The 14,403-nt window shown below is 37.6% G+C and overlaps 1 protein-coding gene across 3 annotated transcripts in view; it reads right to left on the bottom strand.

Moving 5' to 3' along the window:
* The window catches only part of LOC124795520 (peroxisomal acyl-coenzyme A oxidase 3-like), a 342,519-nt gene that overhangs the window by 74,012 nt on the left and 254,104 nt on the right, over positions 1-14,403 (bottom strand). For all 3 annotated transcript variants that reach the window (XM_047259589.1, XM_047259591.1, XM_047259590.1), the window contains exons 10-12: positions 1,787-1,907; positions 1,422-1,658; positions 41-195 (exon numbers count right to left, since the gene is read on the bottom strand). In XM_047259589.1, coding sequence (XP_047115545.1) covers positions 41-195; positions 1,422-1,658; positions 1,787-1,907 — 513 coding nt within the window. The remainder of the gene's footprint in view (positions 1-40; positions 196-1,421; positions 1,659-1,786; positions 1,908-14,403) is intronic.

The raw sequence follows: 14,403 nt of genomic DNA, 5'->3' as shown, positions 1-14,403 counted from the left end.
TTATTGCATAACTTACAAAAAAAATAGTTTATTTAATTACCTCTGCATATGCTACAGACAATGTTCGAGCATAAAACACTTGGGAATTGTTTCTGGCAACAAATTGGTCTACGCCTTCCTTTTGTAACTCATTCAACTTTTTTTCTGTCGATATCAGCAACCAACAGATGAGCCATTCATATGCAGAAAGCAATGCTGCAGAAAACAAAACATAAAATTAATTTATAGACAATAAGCATACATACATTCCAGTAAATTTGATGTACTGTCTCAGAGAAATTCCATAATCACTTCTTGCAAAATAATTTTGTAGCCCTCATAGATTACCGCATCCCCTCTTCTCTCTCTCACTCTTTTTCTCTTTTTATTTTATTTTATTTTTTAAGGGGGCAATTAAGATGGAAAACAGAACTGATTTATATCAAGACAGTCAAAAGTACAAGTCCTGGTGTACGAAGTATCAGAGCCACCCTCAACATTAGTGGAAACACTGAAAGAAGTGAGAGATCATTTCATGTGAAGTTACAAAACTAGCCCATTCACAGAGCACTGCATGAATTGCAAAATCTAATAAAATGTTACATAAATGATAATTGCCACAGATTGCCACAGTTAATGCATTCAAAACAGAAATAATTCAGGCTCTGTTGCAGAGTTATGCCTTTCTTTGGTACGTAAGTCGTGTCATGAACTGACAAACCTTGTGTATTTCGCTGAATGATGACATTGTGTCACTCTAGCTGGCATTGCAACAGATTAAAATTATTCTTTCATTTTGCTTCAATTACTGCATAGTTTTTGCTGCAGATACAACAAAATGGTCATACTTGGATTAGATTCAAAGCACTCACAAAATCATGTAATCATATAAACATGGGCAGTTGGCTAGAATTTGAAATTAAAAACAGGATACCAACTGTATATAGAACAATAGTGATGTAGTATACCACACAGAATATAAGACCATACTGGATTGCATATAGCTAAATGGATGATCAACGTCAATACTAACTGCTTCTGAAGACAATGTGGGAGAGCTTCATGAAAAAGATCAATGGCTCCAACTTGTGCTCTGACAACAAAAAGGTGATGCTCTTGCTATCAAAATGCCAGTTAGCATAGCATCTAACAACCACTCATTTCCTTTATCTGGTACAATGCACCAGAAATTCAGGTGTATGTTTCCAATACCATATATCACTTTCCAGAGTTGACTGACCCATTTGTGCATGCTCCAGGAATGATTAAGTTAGTTAAAAATAGTAACTGGCTATTCATCAAACACAGCCTGTACCATGTACCACTTTTTAATGCTGGTATCAAATAAAATGTAGGTCCTGATTATACTCAGAAGGAATTTTTCATGTATACCTTAATTTAAATCTAGAAATACATGTTGTATTTCAAATGAGTTAACTTACTTTTAGGACATACAGTTTCTTCTACAGACAAAGCCACAAATCTTCTTTGGCGTACATTTTCTGCATCTTTCAAGAATGAGATGGAATGGAGTGGCGTTTCAAATACATTTTGGCTTCCCTCACTCTTCTTCCACAACTGAAGTAACCAGTTACTCGTCTGCTGTAAGAGAACATTGTTTTCCCCTTCGTACGTACAGTTCGCATCATGGTTGTTGCGGATATCTCCAAGTCCAGATGCTGTAAAGCAAAATTATGTTAATTTAACTATAAACCTCAAGACACAGATGTACAGTTCTATAAAATACATTTAAAAAATGATTTCTGTTATAACAACACAGATGGGTAGGCAATGCCAGAGCTTTTACCTTTCAGATAGCCACAGTTACCACAAATGTTGATGCATTGTTTAATAGCATCTCTCACTGTCCAGCTTGCTAAAGGCTTTGCTGCACATGAAAGAGCATGGAGTTCTGGACCTAATGCTGCCTGAGAATAGAGAACACAGCAATTAGCCTCAGAGGTCATAAGATAAATTACAGAAACATTTTAAGTATTGTCAGTATGACAGTTAATTCCAGAATTAATTTGAACTTTGCAGCAGAGAGTGCAGTGTCCCACAAGGTACACAGGAGAACTTCTGTAAAGTGTGGAAAGTAGGAGAGAAGTACTAGCAGAAGTATAAAGCTAAGACAATGGGACATGAGTCATGCCCAGTAAGCTCAGCTGATATGAGCAAAGTCTGTGGGAGGCAAAGCTCCCGGGCCTGAATACAAATCTGGCACACAATTTTAATTTGTGCAAAGTTTCACCAATTCATTCAGATATGTTAAGAAACAAGTAAACTTTTAGGTTATTGTGTGCAAATACGTTTTTTTCTACCAGTTCCCCATAAAACAGGCATTTTCAAACTCCGTGTTGCAGCTCCCAAAAACCACAAGGCCTAAAGTAGGGGTGTAGCAGTGGTGTCATAAAAATAATTATTTGGTTTATTTGCTTTCAGAGTGAGGGAACAGCCTGTGCACTAGTAGTGTAATATTTAATGGGCCAGCAACTATGTGTTGTTACTAATGGCAACATACTTTTTAATACTCAGTATGGCTGATGACAGCAATGATACACTGGTTGAAAAACTCCATGATAATAGTGACTTTGATATTTAGTTGGATGAAGCTACAAACAACCAAAATGATGTACATGTAATTTGTTAACTGCTGTGTATTGATGACAATAAGTTTCAAGAAGATCTTTTCTGCATGAGAACAACTCTTGGAACAAAAGTAACAGACTTTTTCGAAATATGTTATATAGAAGAAAACAAATTTAATTGGGAGAGGTGTGTAGGTGTGTATAGAAATGCAGGTCATAATATGGCTGTCTGTTACACCAGATCACAAGCTCTAGTACATAAAGAGACTCCTCATACTATTTGGACATACAGTTTTCTTCACATAGAAGCACTGGCACCAAAATGCATAAGCTCTGTCTTTCACAAAGTTCTTCAATCAGTGTTCGAAGAGGTAAACTTCATTAAAAGTTGGCAACATAAGTTGAGACATTTTCAACAAATGTGCATTGATATTGAGGCTGCCTACATTTCCATAATTTATTGAAGTTACTCTGGCTTTCATGTGGGAGTATTTTGAAAATGGTGTTTAAACTCAGGAATCAACTTTACTCTTACCTTCTTCAGAAACATATGAGTTCCAAGAGTTCAGAGTCACTGACTTTGTTTTGAAGCTGACATACCTTTGTGACATCTTGGAAAAACTCAGTTAATTGTACGAGGGCTATCCACAAAGTACATTACGTTTTCGTTTGTGTCCCTTAGGGGCGGGGCTAGCGCAGCCATTTTGGTGTCATGGCATTCTGCAGCTCAGTCTTTTAAGTGGGAGTTGTTTCCTCATCTGCCGTACAGTCCCGACCTGGCACCGAGCGACTTCCACTTATTCCCAGCAATGAAGAAGTGGTTGGCTATGCAGCGTTTTGATGACGACACACAGCTTCAAGAAGAGGTAACCACGTGGTTGAAGGTGCACGCAGCCGAATTTTACGATGAAGGAATTTCCAAGCTCGTCCATCGCTACGATAAGTGCCTTAATTTAAATGGCAACTATGTAGAAAAGTAGTATTTAAGTGTGGCTTTCATCTGTATATAATAAAAAAATTTCCAATACTTTATTTATTTTTAATTCCAAAATGTAATGTACTTTGTGTATAGCCCTCGTATGTATCCCTTCAAGGTAGTGAGACCAACATTCTGCAACTGGCAGACACTGACTAGTCTGTCCAGATTGCCTGCAGACAGCAATCATGGATGTGTGAGGTGTGCCAGCTTGTGTGAATGTGTGTGGGTTTTCCTCTATTTTCTGAAGAAGGCTGCAGGTGAAAGCTCTGTGTAACTGTCTTTCCATTGTGCCTGTCTGCAGTTTGACATGTCATCTTTACGGTGAGTAGCAATCTATCCTTTTCATAATATTTGATATTCCAACATGGACTTTCCATTGTTTGAAAGATATACATTATGTTTTTCCTGCTCTGTATTTGTGACTCATTGAACTGAATTCACTGATTAGTTTCTGAAACACTTTCCAGAAGTTGATCAACATAACTGGATCAGAGATCTTTTCTGTACAGAATCTTCATCAAAACTTACCACTGAAGAACAAGGGTAATTTATTGATATTTCTTCAGACTCCACATTGAAAAAGGTTCATTTCCAAATCACTGCTTGAGTTTGGGGAAGGAGTAGCTAGAAGGAGATAAATATTGAAGTAGGTTTTTCAGTGCTGGTAGTCATCAACACAAAATATAGACCAAGAATAAATGTGGAGAAAGACACACAAGTCACAATTCCAATATTATGCCAAGATTTGAAGAACTAATGATGAAGAAACAAGTTCATCCATTCCATTGACTTTGTTGCAAGAATATGATATAATTACATTAAAAGTTGATTAAAATGTGGTATGTCAACAATTAGTACAGAACTAACTACTTTTATTCATTTTTTTTAAATTTAAGTTTATGTATCCCATACTTGGAGCAAGATATCAAGTGCGAAAGGTGTCACAAGTGTTCGTCTTCGGGTCAAGGGAGCTGTGGACTCAAAAACTTTAAAAACTACTGCTGTAACAGGCTTAATTTTAATAATGATTATTACTAATTGCTTTTCCATGTGCACAGAAAGTTATCAGATACAAATAAAAGTACGTAAAAACTTTATAACGAATAAGAAGGGACTATGTCCAAAGGTACTTTCATCCCAAAGACGTAGCTGCAGTAGCACTTTGAAAAGCTCTTTGTTAACTGTAGGACAGAGAAGAGATGCACGCTGATGGAATGGTCAGATCTATACTAATAATAAAACTGTAAATTCATCATGTCAGTCTGTCTGAACACGCTAATCTCAAGAACTACTAGATGAATCTTCATGGAGTTTTCACAGATAACTTAAGCATAGGTTGGAGCAACTTAGAGGCTTTATTTTATCAAAATCAGATCATGAAAAAAAGGTATAATGATTTAAAGGGGTATGTAAAACTGATGAGTCTCTCTGTTTCAATATGCTAATCTCCAAAATCATCAAGACAAATTTTCTTAATGGTTTCATAGGTAGCTTGAGCTTATCTTATGGCAGCATATAGGATTTATTCCATCAAAATCCTATCATGGAAAGAATATGCCACCATTTAAAGCTTTATAAATGCAACATTAACACTGTCTGTTATGTTTTCATGACTAAACCAGTGAACAGATTTCACTGAAATTTGATATGGAGATAGATTGAAGCCTGAGGAATAATGGAAGTTACTTTACAAAGTTTGTAGTACAAGATGTTATATTGATGTGAAGAATATTATGCAAATTAGTGAACAATATTTATTCTTTGAAAAAGCTTTTTACTCTTTGACTTTTGAACTTTATCATATTGGTGAAAATGTTATTACTGGCTGGAATGGTCTGTGTAATAAAACCCAAAGTAATGAATACAATGCTCATACAATCCTCAACATGTTTAATCCATTGTATTGCACTAATATTGTAAAATGTGAGAGTAACACTCTCTGTTATGTTCTCACAACTAAACCACTGAACAGATTTCAGTGAAATTTGGTATGGAGACATGGTGGAAAATCTCGTTTTTATGTCAGTGAACATAAACCATGATAAAAAATTTATTAACTTTGTTGCATAATGTTAGGTTGATGAACATCTGATCCTGGTTTTAAGGAAGATGATGAACACCAGACCACGATTTTAAGGAAGGTTTAAGGAAGATTTAGTTGCAATAAATTTCTATTGTGCAAGTACATCACATTTTCTTGGATTGGGTTACAATGGAGATACAAATATTTAAAAAAATCTGGCACACTTTCCTTACTTTTTCTCTATCATGTCATGTGGTATCATATTTTGGGGTAACATCACAAACTGATAGAAAGTTTTTAGAGTGCAAGACTCTTTTATTGTGTAAATTCACTAACAGTACGCATTGGTACGAGGGGAGCATATTTGTGGGTTCCAGTACTGACCCAGAAACATTCCCTTTTTCACAACCCCCTCTAGACACATAGGCAACATCAATCTTCCTCCACTCTTCGCATCCCCTTGAGCCAAACCATCTTCTTTCTAAAGAAGCACGAACAGAAAAAAAGGATATACATTGACAGTAGTATCGCTTACTACACAAAAACTTTTTGAGATCTGTTGGTCAGGGAATCTGACCTTTCCTTATCAACAACAGGACATGGGATTAACTTTAATGACAGTGATCATTGATGAAATAAACAGAGGAGAGAGGTAGTCAACAGAGGAGCTGGCAGGATTAAAAAAAAACTGCTATAATACTGGAGATCCTGGGTAATATTGGAGAATGGGCCACCCTACATAATGCACAAACGTGCATTTCTGCCCATGCCCTTCCACACGTGCTCCACTCATAAGCAATGCGATGCTGCACGTGCCACACCGTCACGCATCGGTGCAGCTGGGGAAGGAGGTGTGATGAGGCTGTAGGATACAAGCAGCAGTATACATCATGAGCTGTGCTTGCCCAAAAAGGCAGACGTGTGAAGAAAACTGAGATTATTAGATGCATGACAGCTCACTTGTCATAACAATATGTGAGCACAAGCAGCAGCTAGCATTAAATAAATATATAGAGCAGAGTGTTGATTATTTCTTATAATCAGTTGCCAGTAAGATATGGAGAAATTAATGAACTGCAGAACTGTACAGCAACACCAAGTGAAGTGGTGCATTGGTTAGCACAATGGACTCACATATGGGAGGAGAATGGTTGGAACCCGTGTCCAGCCATCCTGATTTAGGTTTTCTGTGATTTCCCTAAAACGCTTCAGGCAAATGATGGTATGGTTCCTTCGAATGGGCATGGCCAACTTCCTTCGCCATCCTTCTCTAATCTGACAGGACCAATTACCTCTCTGTTTGGTCTGCTCCTCCAAATCAACCAATAGTACAGCACAAGTTGTAAGGGGACATGATTGTTGCAACACGACTTACATCAAAGGGAAATTCAATTGAATGATACTAACAAAATTATCAATATAATGGAAGGAAACATTCCACGTGGGAAAAATTATATATAAATACAAAGATGAGGTGACTTACCGAACAAAAACGCTGGCAGGTCGATAGACACACAAACAAACACAAACATACACACAAAATTCAAGCTTTCGCAACAAATTGTTGCCTCATCAGGAAAGAGGGAAGGAGAGGGGAAGACGAAGGGAAGTGGGTTTTAAAGGAGAGGGTAAGGAGTCATTCCAATCCCGGGAGCGGAAAGACTTACCTTAGGGGGAAAAAAGGACAGGTATACACTCGCACACACGCACATATCCATCCACACATACAGACACAAGCAGACATATCTGCTTGTGTCTGTATGTGTGGATGGATATGTGCGTGTGTGCGAGTGTATACCTGTCCTTTTTTCCCCCTAAGGTAAGTCTTTCCGCTCCCGGGATTGGAATGACTCCTTACCCTCTCCTTTAAAACCCACTTCCTTTCGTCTTCCCCTCTCCTTCCCTCTTTCCTGATGAAGCAACAATTTGTTGCGAAAGCTTGAATTTTGTGTGTATGTTTGTGTTTGTTTGTGTGTCTATCGACCTGCCAGCGTTTTTGTTCGGTAAGTCACCTCATCTTTGTATTTATATATAACAAAATTATCACTCATATTTGCAGGTCTTCAGGAAGTGAAATCTGTAGTACTGCTGATAGACACATATTACAGTAAAAATGACACATTGCTTACTTTTCAGAAGGAGAGCCCCTTCATTAGGGAGGACAGGGTTAGGTTGAGGAAGGTTAAAAAGGAATGACAGGTCAGTCAAACCCTAGAATGAGAGGGACTCATCTATTATCGCTACATCTGCGGTCTCTCTCTTCCTCAATGAAAGACCAACTCATTCCTAAAGCTAGGCACTGTGCCACTTTTACTACTTCAATACATGTCTACCAGCAGTACTACACATTTTGACTCCTGAAAGGAACTACTGAGCACAAAATTTGTCCAATAATTTATTAGTCATCATACAATTTCTGAGACATCAAACTGTGGGCAATGAATATGATTTTTGTACAACCTAAAGCCCCCACAAAAATGCACAGAGGAAATTTAGAAAGACGCGATGAGTGTCCTTCCTTTGATATTGTGCTAAAGTAAATAAAATTCAGAAATATGCTGAAAAATTTTTTCATTACCACTGGTTTGTAACCAGATTTAAATTTGGACTAATAAATTAGTGTTAGCATTAACTAATATGAGTAGAATGCACTTACCTTCTATTTTCATTCAAAAATAATAGTTTATGTAATGAAATAAAAATAGAATAAGACAAAAACTAGTTATGGCATAAACTTATGTATAATGTGAATATTAAATAAAGTTGCAGTAAATGACTAGCAGCTTAAAATACTAATGAATGTCAAACACAAAGGCAATGGCTGTTCTAAAATTGGAACCTTAGTCTCAAGGGAAAATTTGAGATGCAATGCCAAAAATACTCTGTGGCCTCATACACATAAAGGTTAGAATTTCAAGGTGGCAGTCTAAAATGGTATTTTTGTGTGTGTGTGTGTGTGTGTGTGTGTGTGTGTGTGTGTGTGTGTGTGTGTGAGAGAGAGAGAGAGAGAGAGAGAGAGAGAGAGAGAGAGAGAGAGAGAGAGAGAGAGAGAGAGAGAGAGACAGGGGATGTGAGTGTGTGCATGTGCATGTTTCTTTGCAATCATATCACACACATTTGTTGGAAATATTTGTTTCAAAAATTTTCAAGGACATGCAAGTCCAATGCAACAGCATTTGATTTAAAAACTCTTTTTTCTTTGAAAGTTCTTAATGTGATTTTAGAAAGTTTATTTATGTGAAAACGAGACATATCTGTCAGGTTTACAGGCTATTTAAAAATTTAGTTTATTTCCGAGTTCCTGTCATGTACCAACTCTTCTGTAACATTTGTACAGAATCACTAACAAACTGTCCATCTGCTGAATAGTCACCACCAAACTGTGGCTACAATTATAGAGCGAGAAACAGAGAAGTGCATAATGAATATGGCTGTCAAAAGGACAATGGGTAATGTCTACAATGACTACCACAGTAGAATCTTATCAAAAAATCTCTCACAAATGCCAAGAATTTCTTCTTATATGTAAAGGCCATCAGTGGCATTAAAGTTAGTGAGATGTAACTGCCAAGTTAGGAGAGCTACATGTAAGTGTGGCAGTGATTGAATGATGTCACTACCCACTTGTTGCATTGTTACGTATAAACAGTTTGACTTCTGAACTTGTTTGATTTCAAAAAGCAACTGATGAAGTCTTTATAGGCTCTTAGTGTGTCTCCAGCATTAGGGGATGAAACATCATGTACAGAAGTGCACGTAAAGCCCACATAGTTAAAAACCATCAAGGATGTAAATACTTGGCATGGAGAGACTACATTGTATTGCAATGTTGCCAGGAAGGTACTGGTAACAGTGCTACATTACTCCCCATCCTCAACACATACCATTCTTTAACTGAGCAATCATTCATTTAGACAAATAATAATTTACATGCTCCTTCAATATTATACTATGATATGAAGGATAAAGGATTTCACTGACAACAATTAATGATGGGTCAGATGAAATTGTATTTATTGTTGGAATTGGCCCTTCTCCAAAAACAAATCCAAGCTACACTTTGATTCAGAAAAATCTTATATGTCACAAAACATAACGAATTTCATAACTTTGAAACTTCAGGTATACTGGCACAAATAACTAAACTTGTAGCAACTTAACAGCAGTTGCATGATGCAGCATAAGGAAACTCTTTGACCAAAATTACGGTTTTGCCGCTGAATAATCTTTGAAATAGTCTGTTCTGGGCTTCTGTGATGTACGCACGTTCTCTGACTGTACCTCCACCTAGTAACAAAGTGTAGATTCATGATTAGATTAGATTATATTAGATTAATACTAGTTCCATGGATCATGAATACGATATTTCGTAATGATGTGGAACGAGTCGAATTTTCCAATACATGACATAATTAGGTTAATTTAACAACATACTTAAGTTAATATAACAACTTTATTTTTTTGGTTTTTTTCTTTATTTTTTATTTTTATTTTTTTATATATATTTTTTTTTCTTAATTTATATCTAAAAATTCCTCTATGGAGTAGAAGGAGTTGTCATTCAGAAATTCTTTTAATTTCTTCTTAAATACTTGTTGGTTATCTGTCAGACTTTTGATACTATTTGGTAAGTGACCAAAGACTTTAGTGCCAGTATAATTCACCCCTTTCTGTGCCAAAGTTAGATTTAATCTTGAATAGTGAAGATCGTCCTTTCTCCTAGTATTGTAGTTATGCACACTGCTATTACTTTTGAATTGGGTTTGGTTGTTAATAACAAATTTCATAAGAGAGTATATATACTGAGAAGCTACTGTGAATATCCCTAGATCCTTAAATAAATGTCTGCAGGATGATCTTGGGTGGACTCCAGCTATTATTCTGATTACACACTTTTGTGCAATAAATACTTTATTCCTCAGTGATGAATTACCCCAAAATATGATGCCATATGAAAGCAATGAGTGAAAATAGGCGTAGTAAGCTAATTTACTAAGATGTTTATCACCAAAATTTGCAATGACCCTTATTGCATAAGTAGCTGAACTCAAACGTTTCAGCAGATCATCAATGTGTTTCTTCCAATTTAATCTCTCATCAATGGACATACCTAAAAATTTGGAATATTCTACCTTAGCTATATGCTTCTGATTATGGTCTATATTTACTAATGGCGTCATACCATTCACTGTACGGAACTGTATGTACTGTGTCTTATCAAAATTCAGTGAGAGTCCGTTTACAAGGAACCACTTAGTAATTTTCTGAAAGACAGTATTGACAATTTCATCAGTTAATTCTTGTTTCTCAGGTGTGATTACTATACTTGTATCATCAGCAAAGAGAACTAACTTTGCCTCTTCATGAATATAGAATGGCAAGTTTTTAATATATAATAAGATCAACAAAGGACCCAAGACTGACGCTTGTGGAACCCCATTCTTGATAGTTCCCCAGTTTGAGGAATGTGCTGATCTTTGCATGTTACGAGAACTACTTATTTCAACTTTCTGCACTCTTCCAGTTAGGTACGAATTAAACCATTTGTGCACTGTCCCACTCATGCCACAATACTTGAGCTTGTCTAGCAGAATTTCATGTTCACAATCTCCATTATTTAATATGGAACATCATCACCTACATCTAATCTTCATTGGTGACCCTGCATCAAACAACATTATCAATAAGGATTATTCTACATTTTTCATCTCATCATCTTGCTTACAACAATGATGGAGCCATCATACAACCTCTGGGTCACAAACAAGTAAATACACAATAGTGACTTATATGGTGCAGAGTTTGGTGCTTTGCATCAGGAGAGACTGAATACATAATAGTGACTTATTTGGTGTAGAGTAAATTATTATTTGCCTAAATGAATGATTGCTCGGTTAAGGAGCAGAATGTGGTGAGAAGGAGTAATATAGTACTATATAAGTCACTATTGTGTATTTGCTTGTTTCTAACATAATGGCTGTAAGATGCCTCCATTATTGTTGTAAGCAAGAAAATGTAGTGATAATGTCTTGCCTTTAGTTAAACATAAAAGTGATATTTTCTTGTGCAGTGCCAGTGGTATCAACAATGACTTCCACACACCTGAACAATTTATATTATTTACCGACTTTCTGGGTGACTTTGGCAACAGGCGAAACTCTTCCATGAACTGAGAGATGCCTCTCAACAAACCACCATGGACAGACAGGAACTGATGTTCAATAATATCATGCCTCCCATGTCACATACAGTTTTGCTGAAGATGGTCACATCATCACACATGGCCTATCTGGCCCAGGCAGGCTCAGACAACTCCTCAGGTTTCCCTTCATGTGAGAGTTCATCCACTGTTGCCCTTTGACTGACTGCAGTACTACATGAACCCCCAGAATTTTAAGGACAGTCCAATGTGCCCAAGCTGCTGCCCTTTCACCCGGAACAACTGGACATGTATTTGCTGTCAGCGAGTGGATTTTCCACAATTATGACATTTCTGATAATAGCTCCAAGTTCATCACCTTAGTGTGACACATTGGTGGATCTCATAAGTAATGTTATATTGTCCTCCACAGCTACCAATAAACACACTTTAGTGAAGACTGCACTCATTCAGCATCTCTACCAAACACTAGAATAGCAATTACATTATCTACGACAAATTTTTAGGCACCAAATCACCTTACGAGCTCTGGAGACATCTCTGATATTTAACCAACATCACACTCATGCCAGACCATACCTTGGGAACATTGTGGATTGTAAATTACCTCCTCAGTTATAACTAACAATGATCTTGGATGAGCATGAACCAATGGAAAGAAGACTGATTTTAGTGAACAGACAATGCATTAATTCAGAGGACAACAATTATCAGCTCTGCCCTGGTCAGGGTACAGGCTGTGACAGGTGACAGCTGAATGATACCGAGAGCACATGGACAATATCGAGGATGATGCAACTCCCATTCGCCTGTGCAGTCACCTTCAGCCACCCAGAACAGATAGACAGTCAGCGGGCAACAACACGCTGGTTTTGTACATGTGTTGGTGATGAAACTCGAAACTGCATGGCACCCTGCAACTACCTGAATGGGAAGAACAATCTTCAATAGGTGCTCTGGATCATTGAACCAATTCAAGTCACCTACTACATTTACATGTGAGCCAGTCTCACTGCACACCATTCTCTTGTGGTAGACCATGTCCTGGATCATAATTGCAGCCAATATTTTCTTGTTGACACCAAATCTAAGGTGAGCATCATCTTGTGTGAACTACCACTGACAGGAGAAACTTTGCCTGCTTTTCAAATCTATTCAGTGAACGATTCACACATTGCAGTATGTGGAACTACATCCGAAAGTTTGGACTTTGTGTTAGAAGACTTGCTCTACTGACAATTTTTCTTTACTAACACCATCAAATCAGTAGTGGGGGCTGGCTTTTTAAGACATTTTCATTTCTCCCCTGATCTGGTATGTGGAGCTCTTCTACACCTTAGCAGCACACTCTGTAACTAGAATTATCAGAGTCATACCACCCTTTGTGCATCCAATGACTATGGACTCCAGATCATAGACACTCAATTCTAATGACACACGCAAATGCTGTCCATATATACTATGAGACTGCCTGTCATCAGCATGGAATTCCAAAAAATTACTCATCAATATTTTGACATACAAAAGGAAATTCTTCACATACACAAATAGAACCACACCATACGCTGCAAAATTCATGCGCCTACAGAGGAGCTCACCACTGCATGTACTTACTTGGAACAGCTCACTCTGGAACAGCATAATCCCAAATATCCCATTACAAATGAGTCAATGAACGCAGGACAGCTAGCAGCAGACACTCACACACCACTGGAGCAGCCTGCAACAGCTTTACATTCACTGGTATAGATCAGTAAAAGACATTGTTCTTCTGGTGCCTATGCTCCTATTGTGTTTTTGCCCCCACCCGCTGTATTCACTGGTGCAGTTCAGGCAGTATGCTATTAATAACAGAACAGTGTATAAAATAAATACCATACTTAGCCTGCCAGTCCCTTGAGATTTGTAGGTTGGCTCTGGATAAATTTCATGTGCCTAAGTCGGTTATAGAGGAGTTATGACAAGTAAATATTGTTAAGTGTGCCTAAACTGGTTATAGAGAATTTGTTGCAAGCCAGTAGCTTACTTTTAGCTGGTCAGTCAGTCCTCAGCCCTCACCCACCTAGCCTGTACCAAAGAAGAACGGCACCTACAGACTGTGTGGCGACTACTGGGCTAACTCCCACACAAAACCAGACAGTTATCCTGTCACAAATATTCAAGACCTTGCACATCATTTGGCATGTGCCTCCATGTTCAGTGCATTGGATTGGATTGTAAGAAAGCATATTTGCAGAGCTCTACAAACCCACAGGACATTCCAAAGATAGCTATCACAATCCCTTTTGGACTTCATAAATTCCTTTATAAGCCATATGAACTTAAAACTGCAGTGCAAATTTGGCAAAGATTGACAGACAATGCTCTTTTCAAATCTCCCTTCTGGTATGCTTACTTGGATGATATTTTAGCCTTCTCTGCTTCTCAAAAGGAACACAACAAGCATCTCAAACTAGTTTTCTGATAAGTGTCAGCTGTCACAGTCTCAGGTTACCTACCTTGGCAATTTGGTTTGGCATGACAGCACATGGCCTACAGCACAATGTGCTGAATTCATTCATCGCCTATGGTGGCCACAGGATTATGCTGATTTCTCAGCATGATAAATTTTTATTGTAGATACCTGCCTGACACATTTGCCATCCAAGCACCTCTTACTAGCAACACACCTCAG

Source organism: Schistocerca piceifrons, chromosome 4, assembly GCF_021461385.2.
Source record: "Schistocerca piceifrons isolate TAMUIC-IGC-003096 chromosome 4, iqSchPice1.1, whole genome shotgun sequence".
In the NCBI taxonomy this organism is placed as follows: Eukaryota; Metazoa; Arthropoda; class Insecta; order Orthoptera; family Acrididae; genus Schistocerca; species Schistocerca piceifrons.
Note: the sequence above shows the minus strand (reverse complement) of the source record. Positions and strands in the feature narration are given on the sequence as shown.